Consider the following 17,547-nt stretch of genomic DNA (forward strand, 5'->3'; position numbering starts at 1 on the left):
TTACTAGGGGTGCTTGTCCTTGTCTGCCCTGCCTGCCAGGCACTCCAGCTGGGTAGCCAGGTCTAGGTACTTCTCTTGCTCCCGAGCAGGAGTGCCTGGCAGGGCAGAGCAGGACAAACATCCTCCCTTATCCACACTCCAGAGGATTGCCCTGATCCCACTTCCATGAAAGCACCAGGCAGGGTGGAGTGAAACAACCACCCATGCAGAGCCACTTGTATCTGTATTTCCTTCAACAGCCACAAAAACGAATCGTGGCTAGCTGCATCCACGGATACGGAGCAGGTATCAGTGGTTTTGCAGGGCTCCGTCATGTCAGCTATTACGCTTGTGCCAGAAGTCCCAAGATAATGATCTTTTTCTTTAATCCTCAGCCTCCGGGGTGAAGTGGACATGTGACGCTTTTAGCCTTCCGTCTTAAACTTTCTAGCCGTCCTGGCTGCGGGGTAAGCTGCAAAATGTGACTCCCGGGCATCCAAAAGGCTCTAAAAGCAGGAGGGGAATAAAACCACCAAACCTGATTATTCTTTACATAATCTCATGAGTTTAAAACTGAGCGCGCGATTTCTGAACCTGCGGGGCGCTGGCCCGACTGTATCTGGTACCCCTCCCCCTGAAGGAAGAGAGACGGGAAATCACTTAGGGATGACAAACGCTTAAAGGACTTTCCGAGCGGCCTTTGCACACCAGGACATCTTTCATTGCAGGGATGGAGCAAATACTGCCCTGGGTGAGGCCCCGTGGCCTCCAGGAGGGCCTGAGCGGGCCGACGGGTGCAGAGGCCGCGGGGACGATGGGGGTGGCGACGGGCTGCCCGCGGACCCCGGCTCCGACTACCTGGGCACAGCGGGCCCCGGCACGGACGCCACTCTCCCGGCTCCGCCCCGCCCCGGATGTCAGCCCGGGCCTGCGGACTCAAGATGAACCGCCCCCGCCCTCGGAGGCAGGATTACAGGGAGGCGCCTTCGTCTCCGCGCGGAGAAGATGGCGGCAGCCGCTGGCTGGGCCCGCCTGGGCCTGTTGCTGCTGCTGGCGGCGGCAGCGACCGGGGCCGGCGAGCCGGAGGGGAAGCGGCCCGCCAAGAAGAAGAAGGACATTCGGGATTACAACGATGCGGACATGGCCCGGCTGCTGGAGCAGTGGGAGGTACGGGCTGGGCCTGGGGACACGCGGCGCCCTCCGCAGAGCCGGGAAGGCCGCACGGTGCCCCCCGCTCAGCCCCAGGCTGTTCCCCAGAGAGCACGCGGTGTACCCTGGCCGGCTCCTTCCAATCCACGTGGTGCCCCCCCGCCGGGTCGCGCCCCGCCTGTCCACATGGCGCTCCCGCTGACGCCCCCTCTGCCGCCTTCGCTCTCCCAACGTCCCCCAGATCCCCTGGGCGCTCCCTGCGCTGCGGCCCGCGCCCCGGTGGGTGGTGGGGCACTGCTCCTAAACTGCAGGTGGAGCCGTGTCCGCCTGGGCGGGAGAGAGCGGAGTGGGATCCCCCTCGCAAACAGGCGGGCGGCGAACTGGGCCACGGGGTCGGGCTTCCCTCGCTGATAAAGGCGGGCGGCGCCCCTCCGAGCTATCCCACACCCGCAGCAGGTGGGGGCCAACAAAATGTTGGGGGCCAGAGAGGTTGATGGACTAGATAGGACGGGCCTTAGTCATCTGCGCCCCCTCCTTCATGTGCTTGAACCCCCACCCCCGGGTTGCACTCTGTGATGAGGGCATAACCCTGCCAGCTGGCAGTTTGATCCCTTTATCTTGGCCAGGGTTGATTTGTATTTTCCCCTATTTGAGAGCTATGCTGTGGTTAAAGCCCAGGAGCAAGTCAGTTATTTTGTGAAATTGGATTAACAGGGACAGTGGTTTTTATTAGGCAGTTGTGGTTGAGAGCACAAATTAACGTACCAGTTCAATTAATTGTAGCCCACTTTGTTCTCCACTCTGTCTTCCCAACTAGACTGATTTCCAAATGAGTTACTTTTTCAGGTCCCCATCTTGCAGACATGTGCTGCTCAGACATATTAACAATGTTATTTATTAACCAGTAATAAGTCACTAGGACTAGATCAGTAGAGTCCACTAGTAAAGCAAGGATTGCCACGCTTGGGGTTGTCCTCCTCACACGTTTGCCACAAGGTGCCTGCCCCTACTCTCCCCCACTCTAAATAAATGGTCCCCTTTCCCAGCACCAGGCTTTCCCAGCTGCCCCGGCTCTAATACATGCCCTCCCTCAGAGCCAGGCACCCTCACTCTACCATGGTATATTCCACCAGAATTGCCGCTGCTGGATCTGGGTTTACAGGCGCTGCACTAGGCCTGAGGCCGCTCTGGGCCACAGGCCTCAGCGCAGCAGGACCTGTGCTGCTCCCATCTGGTGCCACTGCACCAGAGAAACTATGGCAGGGGCCACCTTCGCCACCACTGCCATGCAGCTGTCCCACCACGTGGTGGGGTGCATGGTTGGAGTGGCACATGAACTGTGTGGCTCTCCTGAGCTGCTGAGTTGTAGTTCACCATACTCTACTGTAACTGACTGAAAGGAAATAGTGCGGAGGAATAAATGGTTATTTTTCACAATGCACAGAAGTCAGTAACAGCTTCTTACAAGTATCGAAGGGGTAGCTGTGTTAGTCTGGATCTGCAAAAGCAACGAGGGGTCCTGTGGCACCTTATGGACTAACAGAAATGTACGAGCATAAGCCTTCGTGGGCAAAGACCCACTTTGTCAGATGCAGGTATACCTGCCTCTGCAAACTTCCACTACCTGCATCTGACGAAGTGGGTCTTTGCCCACGAAGGCTTATGCTCGTACATTTGTTAGTAACCCTCGTAGCTTCTTACAAGGATCTGTACTAGAGCCATTGCTGTTGAAATATATTAATGAGAGAGCTGGAAAATGGGGTAAACAGTGAGGTGGCAAAGTTTGGGGTTGATACAAAAAGCTCAAGGTAGGTCCAGAGCTGACTGTGGAGAGTTATCAAGGGATCTCAAAAACTGGTTGGGTGGACAACAGAGGGGAACATGAAATTCAGTGTTGTTAAATGCAAAGTAATATATGCTGGAAAACTTCCCAGCTATACATATGAAAAGATGATTGTCTTCAGAGGGATTCTTGGAGGGAATGAACAGAACAGGGCTATTACTGAGTTATCCATCCTGTTCTCCAGTCCCAGCATCTGGCAATCAGGCACTGTAGGAGGAAAGGATAGTGGACTAGGAAGATCATACTGGGTCAGACCATTCGTATGTTCCGTTAATGTTCTTTTTTGGCCTATCCCGTGTTTCCCTATAGGTCCATCTTCTGTCGCAACATCCTCTTCTATTTCTTTTCTCTCCATCGGCTGACTTTACTGTTTTTCTCTCCCCCCCCCCGCCCCCCCTCCAAATGCCCTGAACCTTCTGTCTCCATTCCTTCCCCTACAGTTATTACCCAATATGTTCAGTGTTTGAAAGCAGCCTAGATGAAAATACATGACTTTATCCAGTTGTACAGGGCTCTAAATCTAAGTATGGGAACTGGTTTTTGCATGTTCTATTCTCACAGGATAATTTTGTAGAGGGGGAAAAAATGCCACTGAAATTCTCACAAAGTATTTTTGTTTAGTAACTTTTGGATTTCTCATTCTACGAACTGGTAGTAAGACCTTGTCTATAGGAAGAAAAGATCACATTAGAAATTGTTAACTAGTATGTATAGCTAAAATGATGATCAACTATATTTAACCGTTGACTTAAAATGATGGTAATCATGACTAGCTAACATGTTTACTTGTGGAGAGCCTTTTTTTTTTTTTTTGTGGTTACTATTTCTGTGGTAACCATCATTAAAGCTTGGAAAGTGGCAGTCATGCTGTGCTTTCCCAGGGGGCTCGCAAAAGGGCACGTGAGCCCTGCAAGGCTGAAGAGTTTGGAGTGGGGCTATCTGTGCACTCATCCCTCCTCTTGTCCCATTGCCTTTGCCATCCCCCTCTCCCATCCTTCTGACTGTTGGGGGGAACTTGGAAATAAAGTGTGGAAAGAGGCAGGGGAGGAAAAGGAGTTTTGTCGCAGAATGGCGTTGATAAAAATGAGCCCATAGGGACGAATAGTTGTGGTGTTAGGAGTCAGGAAGTATTAAATTCAAATCCTGGTTCAGCTACCTTAATAGGTATCTTTGGCCAAGCTCCTTGACTCCTCTACCTCAGTTTCCCCACTTGTGTAATGAGAATATTTACCAGCCGCACTGGGTTGTTGAGGATTAATTCCCAATTGTTAAATCTACCCTGTATCTCTTTAGCTCATTCTTGAGGCAGTTGAGGTAGGAGGGCATCTTTGCTGCTAAGCCACCTTTATGTCTGCCTTCAACCTGCAAGCACATGGGACTGAACCAAACATGTAATATTTAAAGGAGTTTGAGGATTTTTAGTTTGTGCTTTTAATGGCTACAGGAGAAGTTAGAGGGACGGTGGTCAGGCCTTGCCCATTTTACTGGCGGAGCAAGTAATATCACTCACAGGACACCTTCTTTATGTCACACAAGGGTACCAGTATGCCAGGGCAATCTCTTAACAACCCCTCCGTGGTTGCTTTCCCATTACAGGATGAATCTGGACCAGCAACATCCATGGTCTGGTATCCTTAGGGACCTTCGCAAGTGCTCCAGAGTTGAAGCACTCAGGGCGAAAACCATGGCAGCAGGACCACAGTTGTTGTCAGTCCAGAGAGTCCTGGTGGCAACAGGGCTGGCCAGTTACCTGAAGCAGAGCTGGGTGGGCAGCAGGAGGGCCGAAACAGAGCCAGGCCAGCGTCTGGGAGCCGTGTGGCATGGAACCTGGCAGCCGAGGCCAGGAGTGGAATCCAGTGGCTGGGGCCGGGAGCAGAGGCTGGCAGTTAGAAGTGTCTCATTGACCTCCAATGGTCTGGCAAACTGTCTGATTTGGGACCCATCAGGTTCTGAGGTGCTGGCCCACAGAGGTCCAACCTGTACTTTGTGCAGCCTAAAGAGCACAAGAGAGCCAGAAATGGAGCCAAAAATCTGGGCCAGAATTCTTTCTATAGCTAAATTTGCATTACATATACATACATATAGGCTATGTCTATACTAGCCCAGAACTTCAAAATGGCCATGCAAATGGCCATTTTGAAGTTTACTAATGAAGAGCTGAAATACATATTCAGTGCCTCATTAGAATGCCGGCAGCTGGGGCACTTTGAAATTGACGCAGCTCATCCAGACGGGGCTCCTTTTCAAAAGGACCCCACCAATTTCAAAATCCCCTTATTCCTATGAGCTGATAGGGATAAGGGGATTTCAAAGTACGCAGGCTCCTTTCGAAAAGGAGCCCTGTCTGGACAAGCCGCGTCAATTTCAAAGTGCCCCGGCTGCCAGCATTCTAATGAGGTGCTGAATATGTATTTCAGTGCTTCATTTAGTAAACTTCAGAATGTCCATTTTGAAGTTTTGGGCTAGTGTGGACACAGCCATAATTGAAGACACACATCTCCTAGAACTGGAAGGGACATTGGGAGGTCATCTAGTCCAGTCCCCTGCCCTCTTGGCAGGACCAAGCACTATCCATGACATCTCTTTGCCCCAATCTCTAAATGCCCGCCCCTTAAGAATTGAGCTCTCAACCCTGAGTTTAGTAGGCCAATGCTCAAACCACTGAGCTATTCTTTAAAGCCGTTTATGATTGCACTAAGTTTAAACTTCAGCAGTCTCCAGACTTGGCTCAGAGCTAAAATCATCAATCACCATCTTTTCCTTTGGCTAGTTCCATAATAGAAATATATACAATACAGTATGAGGAAAGCAATAACCAAAAGGTCATTGCGGGGAGAGGTATATGAGGAGAAAATAGAAGAAATATATGGGTGTTACTTACTCCAGTTAGTACTCTTTTGGTGAATCTTCAGATGTGCATGGCAGACTCTCGCATTCATTTTAAACTGGAATTTCACTTATTGGTCTTGCTTTCAGTTAGTAGACTTCACATGGTAATATATATTTATACCATGTATGTCTTGCAAAGCTTCCAGCTGATCTTCAAGTGTTGAAGTGCTATGTAGGGAAGCTGTGGGATCACTGCTTTTGGTGGAACGTTATAATTTGTGAAATAAAATGAATACATCTTCATAGCTGTTCAGCTAATTAACATTAATAAGCATGAATTAGCCGGTTTGTGTAACATATAAGGATTAATTGAAACCTTGCTTCTCATTTCAAAAATACAAAATAAGCTACATTTGTGTTGCTTAAAATAATTTTAAAAATAGTTTTGAAAATTGCTTGCTTCCCCCCCCCCCCCCCACAAACTTTACAAACATGGCATTTCTCAGTATCCCGATACAGTGTTGTTCCCATTTTTCAGGATTTAGTGACTAAGGCAGAGAGAATAATTATGGGATTTTCAGAAGCGTTTGTGATTTTTGTCCCACCCCACCCCATGGGGTTTGTTCTCTTAAAACACTTAAATACTTGTGCGGGGGAGGGGGGGAGGAGCCATCATAAATGTTTTACTCAAGGCTACATAGAAGGGATGTGAAATTCTGTTTAATTACAGATGGGGACTGCTCTGACAGGGCTGGAGCAACCCTGCCTGCAGCGCGTCTGGGGCCAGGTCCACTGTAGATGAGGGCTTTTCCAGCTGACTGGAGCACCCTGCCAGTGGTGATCCTGGGCTGTCGCTGAGGGCTGCTCCTGCTGGCCTGTAAGCTTAGGGTAACCAGTAAGCTTCATCCATTCAGAGTGAAGCTTACTGGTTAACAATTTAACATACCTCCTATGCAGTCAGTAGTAGAGCTGGGAGAACAGTTAGAATTTCTGAACTCAGTCCATTAGACAATTATTCCCTCCTCTTTTTTCCCCCAGGCTTTGTATGTACAGCTCACGTAAGTTCAATCAAAACCAGTTTGGAAGCAGTGAAGAAGGAAAAGTTCAATTACCTTTTTAAGAAGTAACACGATAATTCCCCAAGGTTAAAAACTGCAGAACAGCCTTGTGTTAAAAATCAAGTTTAAAAACATAGGCACATCCTTAAAAAAGCAAACTCACTTGTTTCAGACAGGAGAACAGCTGCTGTCTTTCATTTGAGCCAGCTCCTTTAAAGGGTAGGAGACTTTGCATTGTCTTTTTCTGTCTCCATCATGTGGTAAGGGATAATATCTGATTCACAAGCTAGTACAGGTTGATCCTCCCTCATCTGGCACCCTTAGGACCTCACTGTTCTTGAACAAGTGAATTTGCCAAACCAGGGGAGATTCCCTGCTGGCTGCTCTGCTTCCTTTCCAGTCAGCCCCCATATTGCTGGAACTCCCCATCAGGCTGCTGGACCCTGGTCCTGGAAGCTGGCAGAGCTGCCAGAGGCCAATGTTGGCCTTGGCCCCACATGCTGCTGGATGCCGTCCCTGTGGATATCAACCTTGGTGGGCTTCCCATATGGCAGGCCCAGCAAGGCTCCCAGCTGCTGACACTCCTCCCACTATAGTCTCCCAGTTCTGGGGCTTCTCTGGTCCAAGAACATACATAGTTTTGCTGGACCAGAGAGTCCTAGTTTTGAGAGATGCAACTTGTATAAGGTATTGTGTTGAAATGAAGGTAAAATGTAAAGGAGACCTAATTAGGAAGAGCTACTAACCCTTAAGAGGATGTGTGCAGGTGTACATTGCAACACTGCTTTTGTATTTCCACAAAATATATGAAGTGCATTGAAGTGTTTATTGCTTCTATGTCTTGTATAAATGAGTATATAAAGTATGTGGATGGTGTAATTGTCTCATGCCAGTTAAATTACACTTCTTATGTAGTGTGAAATGGATTGGCTAAATTTTGTTAGTCGTTTTGCACCCTTGTATCCCTGTTGAAGTCTATAGCACTTCAAGGAGGTAAATAAGGGCAGAATTCTCCCCAAAGCATGTGACATATATAAGGTGAAGGGGGTGGGGATGAATCTCAGTAGGTCAGTAAATATGACTTAAGAATTTGAACAGTTTCCGAGTAAAAAGTTCAGGAGATGTAGTTTGCTATGTTTGTCTTACTTTTGGAATTCTCATAATTAAATCAAGCACAATTTTCTTTATCACAAGCAGCACGTAATAATTCTCCAAACTAAACAGTGACAAATGCCAAAAGAGTAGTTTTGCAATAGGTTGGAGTTTAGGTAGACGTGATGTAGTAAGTTTTTAATGTGTAATGAAAATCTGATTCTTTCAAAACAGAAAGATGATGACATAGAAGAGGGAGACCTTCCTGAACACAAAAGGCCATCAGCACCAATAGACTTCTCCAAAATTGATCCAAGCAAGCCTGAGAGTATCCTGAAAATGACCAAAAAAGGAAAGACTCTTATGATGTTTGTCACAGTGTCAGGAAATCCGACTGAAAAGGAGACTGAGGAAATTACCAGCCTCTGGCAGGGCAGTCTCTTCAATGCAAACTATGATGTACAGAGGTAAGCAGTTGTCTTCAAAGTTCCATATTTGCTTTGACAGGATCCTGATGTGTTTTTCTTGAAGTGTTCTTCAAAACTGCTCTGTTTCTCTCAGTCCATCTCTTTTCTCCCTGAAATCACTGTTTATATGTTTTTTTTAAACTTCCTTCAAGCCTCTTTCTCAGGTAGACAACATGTTTAAGGCTTAGGTTATGCCTGTACTATAAACCATGGCAAATAATTTTTAGCCTCTGGTTTTAATTTGATTTGGCCTGTGGTAAGCCTCCATGTTGGAGGCCAGAAGTCTGGAACCTTGGAGCCCCTTCTTCATGGGTCTGGAGTGTGACACACACCAAGTTAAGTATGAGAGGGTTGATGGGGTTTTTTGCTTCCCACTTTTGGGAGCAGTTGAGTAGCGACTGGTGTTTGTTTACTCTTGCAGGTAATCTCCAACTGATTTTTCTGTGGGTCAGTGACACCTGACCAAAAAGGTTCCTTACCCCTGCTATCAATAAATCATTAACATCCAGTGACTGCAGGAATCACTGGCGTGGTTCATGGCCACACCATCCTCCTTGAATTGGTGGTGTCTTCACCACCAGCAGTTCTTCCTCCAACCTCAGAGCGGCAGTATAGGGAGATGAGAGCACACTCTTGAGTTCCACTGGCAGCTTCCTGCTAGGAGCACAGGGAGTGGGCGGGCGGACACCTGTCTTTCTGGTCCTGCCCACCCAGTGCACGAGGGCAGTGGGGGGCTTTCTTCTCAGTTTCATTGCTCTTGCTATGAAATCAACAAGATAGTCAGCATAAGGAGTGCAGCATCTACATGGACGCTGCTTTGTCTAACTATGTCAACATAAGCCTTACACCTCTCGTGGGTGTGGAGTTGTTAATTATTGTAGTAGGGAACTTCCATCAGCAAGAGGAAGGCTGTAATATAGACAAAAGCTGCCTTATGTCATCCTAATTATATAGTATAGCGCAGTGTCTGTATGACCTCACCTTTTTCTCAGTTAATATAGCCATCTGTCTTCTAACTGTAATTGTTTGTGTGCTTGATGGGGAAGCATTCCACCTGGAAGTTTGTGTCACCACTAAGCTTTGAATTTCTTTTACTAAAAATTAACTTTTAGAGATCCCTTTGAAACCGAAGAATGCTAAATTGCTTGTGCTGTTGAGGAGACACACAGTTCAGTTGCTATATTAATTGTACATCTAGTAACTGAATACTGCTTGTTTCTTTTTACATGAAAGTGATTTAGTGCATGTTGCCAGTTTATTAACCACTTAATGGAATCCTGTAATATTTTTCATATTCATGAGTATTCATCAGTTGCATTTTTGCAGCGTAGGCAGATGTCTTTTTTTTTTTTTTTTATGGGTTCCTTGAAGGCACAGAGTCTCAGAACAAGCATAGTTTTTGAGCTTCTGTGTTTCACTTTCCTCTTAGCTTTCATTTGTATGTATATTAATGAGTATAAGATATCAGCACTTTTAATTGTACTTAATAGCAGTAATTGTATAACAGCAAATTTCCTGAAGAGACCAATTAAAAAAACTGTGTGTGTGGGATGAAGAATACCTGCTTTTTTTTTTTTTTATAAAAAGACAGATGTCTGTCTTAATGCTACTTATTACATCCTACTCTTTTTGAAATATGATGTCTTAAGCACTTCAAAGACCAAATGCTAACTGATAGTATTTTTTTCATCTAGGTTTATTGTTGGCTCAAATCGTGCCATTTATATGCTACGTGATGGGAGTTATGCATGGGAGATCAAAGACTTTCTGGTAAATCAGGAGAGGTGTGCAGATGTAACTCTAGAAGGTCAAGTGTACCCTGGCAAAGGAGCAGAAGAAAGTGAAAAAGTTAAAAATAAAACCAAACCAGAGAAAACTAAAAAGAAGAAAGACATAGACAAGAAATCTAACACACTCAAAGAAGAAAACCGAGCTAGCAAACAGAGAGACGATCTATGACAAATAAATTAACAGACTGAATACAGTAAATGGAAAATAAACACGTTGTCCACAGAGGAAATTGACTGCATCTAAATTTTGCAACCTTACCTGTACAATTTCTTGCTATTTAAGGGGGTTGGAGTGGGAGTAAGAAGAGGAAGGATTACTGGAGTTAAACTATGTTAAATGCACCAGTTTACTTATTAATGTGGGTAATTTACTTTAGATAGCATCTTTTTATGTTGTACTCAGTAGGTTTGATTAAAATAGACATCACTGTAACTGATGTTATGAAGTTTGCTCATGTGGTGAGATGGAGTAGTAACCAGATGTGGTGGCTAGGTAGGTCATTTATCAATGATTCCCATAGTCACTGACTTGTAGACTAAACTGGCACAGTTCCTGGGAGCCATTATATTGACTGGGTGCTCAGTGGGTGATAATCATTAAAATCTTAATGAATAGTACTCTTATTTCAGGCAAAGTATATCGTCAGCATACAACAGCTGGCATTGAGAAGTGCTTGGATGCATAATATAAGATTTTAAAAAAAAAACAACCTTTTGTTTGTACTCTGAATCAGCAAAAGCAGGGAGATTCTCGGGGCTTGATTCTCTTGTCTTTACCAATGTAAATGAGGCATAATCCCAGGACATCAATGGAGTTACTTTGGCAGCTTTAAAATGGTCTGAGAGAGAAAATCAGACCCTTACCCAATCTGTAAATGTACTTAGGTGCCTAATTGCCACTGGATGTGGTTGGAGCTAGATGCCTCTAATATCTTTGAGGGTCTGGGCATTGGTGTGTAAACTGCCAGTCCAGTTTTTGTTTGTTTGCTGAGTTCTTAGAGTAAAGAACAAATGAGCTAAAAAGAGGAGCAACTCTGAATATTTTGTTTTTTATTGGTTTGAGCGCTTTTATAACTCTAAGCATACCTTCAGTGGTAAGGAAAATTGAATGTACTGCTAGTCATCTAGGCCCTGTCCATTCTTTCAGTTACATGCAAACAGCTCACATTAAAATTGCATGCATGCGGCTGATGAGTTAGGAGTAGCATTCATTGGTTTTTAGTAACTGGTTCAGTCTACTTGAATAATTCCTCATTAAAATAATTAAATCAGACCCCTTTTGCAAAAATCATAAATACTGGGAAAGTTGATTGGAGGTGGAGTGCAGTGGGGATATAGATCCTCTTCAAAAGAGAACTTGTGTGTGTGGTGGTTTTAAAAAAAAAAAAAAAAAAAAAAAATGTTTTATTCTAACTGTATCCATGTACCTGAACAACTTTGAAGCTTTTTCTTACACCCGTTGAGGAATAAATGCATAAGGACTAGAGCGCACATACTTTTCAGATTAGTGGTACAATATTGGCTATGTTTGATACTACTGAAATAAACTTATTTTGAGTTTTGAGGTGCCAAAATTCATATGTTTTAGTTGAGATAATTAAAAGAGCCTAGCTTGAACCATAATAGTTCATCTTTTTCAACTAAAGTTTTTTGTGCATGCTTAACTTTGCTGTTGACTTAGTGAGTGTTTTTAGAATAACTGTAAATTTGTACACAAATGGAATCTAGTTTTTGTTGTTTCAAAATTCACCTTTTACAATTGGGCATGATATGTCAATTTCACTACATTTATCTTTGGGACGGAGGCTAATCCATCTGTTTTCCATAATTACTCATGGGTAAAGACTAAACTGTAGCTGAAACAAGCAGGTATTCATATACGTATTTTCACTCTTCCCCTTGACGGCCTTTATGTGAATTAAAGGTTAGATTGTAGTGAATTGCAGTAAAAAAAGATTTGGGCAAATATACATTTGCAGCATACTCGGAGTGAAAAGCTGTAAAGCATTTGTATTTCAGAGATTAATCATATTGCTTTTTTGCGCTGCTGTTCATTGCAAAGCTATAAAGCAAGTCAGACAACATCGTGTAGATATTTGATATTCGGAATGTTTTCTGCTCTTGTAGACGCATTGTTTTTATGTATCATCAATCTGTTGCTTGCAAGTACTCATTCTGTATTTGTCTTTATTTTGAGTATTGCATCATTTTTCAGGAAAGAATCACCAGTAAACTCATATGGAAAAATAAAAGTCAAAATGTTTTAGCATCCAACAAACAATTTTATAATTTACCTAGTAAATTATACAGTTCTTTTAACATAGACTTTGAATCGCTTAGCAATTAAGGATGTTTTCTTATTTGATATAAAGACTTTAACATGGCAATTCTGATCTCTGAGGAGACTACAGAATGTTTCTGTTTTAATATATGCCAGATGCATCCTGGAATATTTTATCCAGTTTGGCAAAAACGATGCACTATGATGCAGTTCCAGCACAAAAAATTGTAAATTTTTGAAATACTACAGATACTGTAAAAACAACTAAATAGTCTGAGAGGCAATATTAAAAATTAAAAGTATTCAGATACAGCTAAAAATGAAGCTAAAGGCAACCTGATTCAGTAGTAGTGAGAACTACAGTGGCCTGTCTAAAATGGGCAAAGGTGTAGTTTTAGATCTAGCTAGGGTAATTTGAAAAAACCCGTAGACATGAAGGCTATGTCTACGCTAAAATCATCTCTCAACAGAAGTGCATGTGTTGCATTTCTGTCTACAGGACTCTGGCAGAGTGTTATGCCTTGCATCTCTTGAGGGATAACTCCGTTGAGGCAAAAGCAGAGTTCTGTTGAGACTCTGCCTGCAGAAGGCCTCTTCTGCCGCCAAAACTCTTGGGTGTAGACGCAGCTGAACTGTTAACCAGTGTCAGTATTAGGTGCTAAATAGTGTTTCATATTTTGTTACTGAACTTTTTTAAAGGCATCTTATTTCCCTACACAGACTTCAGAGGCATATAACGGACTATTAATTAGTTAATTCTTTTTGATCCTCAAATGTATTAAAAAAAAAAAAAAAAAAAAAAAAAAAAAAAAAGTATAGGGTATTACATTCACCAAGGCTGCCTATACTTCATTTTCTTAACTCCCTCCTACCCACATGCTCCTTGGCTAACTGATGGCCATTACATTGTTAGTGTTACTTCATAGTAAATTTAAGAGGTTCAGTGAATGACATCTTAAAGAAAGAACAGGAAATGGTGTCACTTTGTTTACTCTCTTCACTATTCCTCTGTGTGCCTCTTTCAGTTTTAGGCTACTAAGTAATATCTCTCTAGAAGAGATGCAGGGATGAGAAAGAAAGAGGGGAGTGAGGAGATTACTTATAGTTCTGATGCTGTTCTGCCACACAGCAAGAGTTGTGTGCATGTTCTGGGTTTCCATTTACTTTAAATCTGTTTAAGTTCTTGCACTTTGCTCATCCATGTGCTTTGTGCAATGACACTTTGGCATCAGCTGTGACCTTGGGGCAATGAACACAATATCTGTAATGGAGGGACAAATAACAACAGTGGTGAAGATATTGTGAAGCAGGAATCTAAGCCATCTAGTGGATCCCAACATGCATCTCTGCAGTTGAGGTGCTGCTTTTAATCTTAAATAGAAGTCACACAAGGTTGACTGGTTTGGGCTGCAGGAACAGCTTGTCTGGAAATACTCCATACAGCTAAATGGGTGATGTAATATGTAAGTTGGTGATCCACTTTACAGAGAACTCTGTATGCTGATGCCACCCTCTTTATTTTCTTGTTTACACAGTTGCATGAAAACTAAAACTGCTTTTGTCAAAGCTAAACTGTTGCACACCTGCTTTTTAAGCAGACATGCTGTAGCAATGATACTGCAAACAGCTTTCATTGAAAATTGAGGTGCTAATGTAAATTACTTCTGTGGATTTCAAGTGTTACAAAAGCTAAATGTCTTGCCTAAGTTGACTAACTCTGGGGTGACACAATATAAAGATTTGCTGCTATATCGGTGGTTCTAATAGGATGGTCAGCCCTTACATCTGATAAATATGGGAATCCAATTTACAGTGTTTTTAGAAACACCATGACAAACTTACTCTTTCAGTGAGAATCAAACATTTCTCTGAAAGTTCCTGATTGTAAGTTCTGTACAATGATGCAATTTCCATTGACTTGATCTTGCTTCCATTGGTTCCAATGGGAGCTTTGTTGCAGACTTCACTTAAAACAGGACAGGGACCTCTTACCTGACACACAAGCTGAATGTAGCAGCTGAATTGAATGCCAGAGACTGAACTGTTACCATAATGTGGAAACACCATTGCCTATGGAGAAGTTGGGGATAGTGTTTACACCAATATTTCCAGGACCGAATCTACACACACTGATTTTTTTCAACAATGTAATGAATTATTTTAATAAAATACTGTAGAACTCTGTTACGAGTCTTTTCTTCTTATCAGGTACCCAGTACTTTCCTGTTACAGACCACTTACAGACAAGGAAGATGACTTCCCATTTCTTCAGTAAGTTCTGTTCAGATTGTTTATACAGATTGTATATCCTTATACTTCCATCTAGTGGTATAAATAAAAACATTTCAAAAACTCAACTCCCTTTGAAGCACCTAAGATTATGCAGCCAGTAGCATTTCACCTTTGGAAAGAAGTATTTCCTCTACAAAGAGTAAAGTGAGCTTCTATCCCCAACCCCTCCAAAAAAAAAAACTTCGTAAGTGACATGAAAAAGCTATTTTGTAAACCTGTTATCTTCCATTTAAAGACTTTTGCATTATGTGCTTCCAAACTCAATGTTTGACAAAGATTTAGAGGAGCTGAATGACCTTAGGCTTTGACTGGTGCCCTATGACAGTGATTTGGGAACTTAAAAAATATAAGAATAGCTATAGTGAGTTAAACCAATGGCTCATTTAGCCCAGTATCCTGACTTCAAGCAAAATCAGGTGGGGGGGGGGTAGTGCAGGACCCCTACTGCTGTCCTGCACCAGGCCACCCAAGTAATCTGGAAGTCACCCTTAGCCCCGGGGGCTAGCCATATGTGGGACGATCCTGCCCATAGGACAGTTGATGTGACCACTGCAGGGGAGCCCCAAAGCGCAAGGGTCAGGTTGCTGCCACAAACCCTTCTTTGGTTGGGTTGGCTTCTGGGTTCAGGATTATTCACCTGTTCAATGTGATCCTGGGCCCACCACTTGGGACTAAATTAAGAACTGCTTTTCCCCTTGTTTCTCTTGCCGTTGTGTGCTACAATTCAGTGGGAATCTCTTCCCTTTGTTTCTTTTAATCTGCTTGTACTTTATCAACTGCTATCCTGTCCTTTTCACCAGGTTCGAGAGTATCCCTTTAATAAATCATCCACTCAGGGGGAAACTGGGTTAGGTGTGCCTCAACTCCAACTCCACTTGTTTCTGTGGGAAGCTACTGAAACTGGGGATAATGTTAAGGCAGATCAGCTACATGAGCATACATTGGGAGTAACTCCATTTTTACCAATGGCGTCACATCCATGAAAAATCAGAAGGTGGCCCAGTATGTTCTAGTTATGTACACCAGGACCAATCTGAATCCCATTAAAGGCTTTCTGAACAAATTTACTTAGCTGGAATTCGTTCCTTATTTCTATTTTGGGTGTTTCCAGCTCTTTTGCTTCAAGTAGGTTGTGGCTTGCTGCTATCAAATGGTGTTTAGCAAATATTTATTATGGTAGGGAGTTGGAAACAACTGCTTCATACAGATGTGTCTGTGGGTGCTGAAACATACTTTGGCACTTCAATTTTACAACCACAAGCAATGATAACTGCTCTGGATCCACAATTATGAATATTAGTGTAAACTAAAGGCATGGGGATCATGCTGTAGTATAGCGTGGAATGTAGTTATTGCCAACTGTATAGGTCTATGTTAGTGTTCAGCTGGATGCATCTTTATATATCATGGCCGCTGTCAGAAGGGTTTGCCCAGCAAAACATCTGATGACAGATCACGTCTACACACAAAAGCAAATCAAAAGAGCAATCTGCTCTGTTGACAGAGAGCAACCAGACTGCCCCGCTCTCTCTCAGGCCATGTCTACACTAACCAAAAACTTCGAAATGGCCACGCAAATGGCCATTTCAAAGTTTACTAATGAAGCGCTGAAATACATATTCAGCACCTCATTAGCATGCGGGCGGCTGCGGCACTTCGAAATTGACACGGCTCGCCCAGATGGGGCTCCTTTTCAAAAGGACCCTGCCTACTTCGAAGTCCCCTTATTCCCATCTGCTCATAGGAATAAGGGGACTTCGAAGTAGCCAGGGTCCTTTTGAAAAGAAGCCCCGTCTGGACGAGTCTCACGGCGGCAAGCCGCGGCAAGTGCCGCAGCCGCCCGCATGCTAATGAGGTGCTGAATATGTATTTCAGCGCTTCATTAGTAAACTTTGAAATGGCCATTTGCATGGCCATTTCGAAGTTTTTGGCTAGTGTAGACATGGCTTCTCTCTCTCTCTCTCTTTTTTGTGCTTGATCGAACTGCCAACTGGAAGCTCTGCAAACAGGGCTGTCCGGTGAACTGGAAGCCCTGTCTGTTGACAAAAGGGCCATGGAGTGGCTACACAGCTGTTTTGTCAACAGAGAGAGTCATTTTACCTGAATGGGGAGAAGTGTGGCGCTGCCAGGGGATGTGCCAGGTTTTGTTGACCAATTATCACCAATGTGCATTTGCCATGTAGATGCTCTGTGGGCTTTTTTTTTTTTTTTTCTGGCAAAAGCCCAGTTTTGCCTGAAAAAAGCTGCTCTCATAAACGTGGCCCATTTGCTCTGATATGGGAGCACATTATTAAAAAGAACTGTCTACAATTAGCCGCATAACTAACGCCATTGCTTAGCACCTAAATACACCTCTCTTTGGCCAAAGCTCTGCTCTACTTCAGTAGGCTTTCTGCATGCCCAACTGACCAGAAAATGTGAGGGCCCTTATAGCTATCTATTTAGTTGGCTGAGTATGATTTCAAGCCCGTACATTTATTCACACAGCATAGAACATTATGGTTATCTATTTTTTACAGGGCTACCATTTCACATTTGAAGTTTAATTTATTTCACCACCAGAAGTAAAGACACGAGCTCACTGGCTTTGTTGCTTATGGCACTGTTCACAGCGAGGTAGCCATGTTAGTCTGTAGCTTCACAAAACAAAACAAAAAACCAGCCACATAGCACTTTAAAAACTAATAAAATTAGGTGATGAGCTTTCATGCACCAGCCCCACTTCTTCAGCTGTTAATCCTGCATCACTTCAAACTTGTCTCACACT

General features: G+C 43.6%; 1 protein-coding gene across 1 annotated transcript; it reads left to right on the forward strand.

Annotated features, from left to right (window-relative positions):
- Positions 1 to 942: 942 nt before the first annotated feature.
- Positions 943 to 14,672, forward strand: MESD (mesoderm development LRP chaperone). Its single transcript, XM_075006366.1, has 3 exons — positions 943 to 1,146; positions 8,185 to 8,417; positions 10,112 to 14,672. Exons 1-3 carry the CDS (start codon positions 985 to 987, stop codon positions 10,374 to 10,376), a joined length of 660 nt encoding a protein of 219 aa, XP_074862467.1. The 5' UTR covers positions 943 to 984; the 3' UTR covers positions 10,377 to 14,672.
- The last annotated feature ends 2,875 nt before the right edge of the window (positions 14,673 to 17,547 follow it).

Source organism: Carettochelys insculpta, chromosome 12, assembly GCF_033958435.1.
Source record: "Carettochelys insculpta isolate YL-2023 chromosome 12, ASM3395843v1, whole genome shotgun sequence".
Classification (NCBI taxonomy): Eukaryota; Metazoa; Chordata; order Testudines; family Carettochelyidae; genus Carettochelys; species Carettochelys insculpta.

Bases quoted from the DNA above. Each gene is read 5' to 3' on its own strand.
- MESD (XM_075006366.1), top strand. From the start codon at position 985: ATGGCGGCAGCCGCTGGCTGGGCCCGCCTGGGCCTGTTGCTGCTGCTG. The intron at 1,147-8,184 runs GTACGGGCTGGG...CTTTCAAAACAG, and splicing joins GGCTGCTGGAGCAGTGGGAG to AAAGATGATGACATAGAAGA. The intron at 8,418-10,111 runs GTAAGCAGTTGT...TTTTTCATCTAG, and splicing joins GCAAACTATGATGTACAGAG to GTTTATTGTTGGCTCAAATC.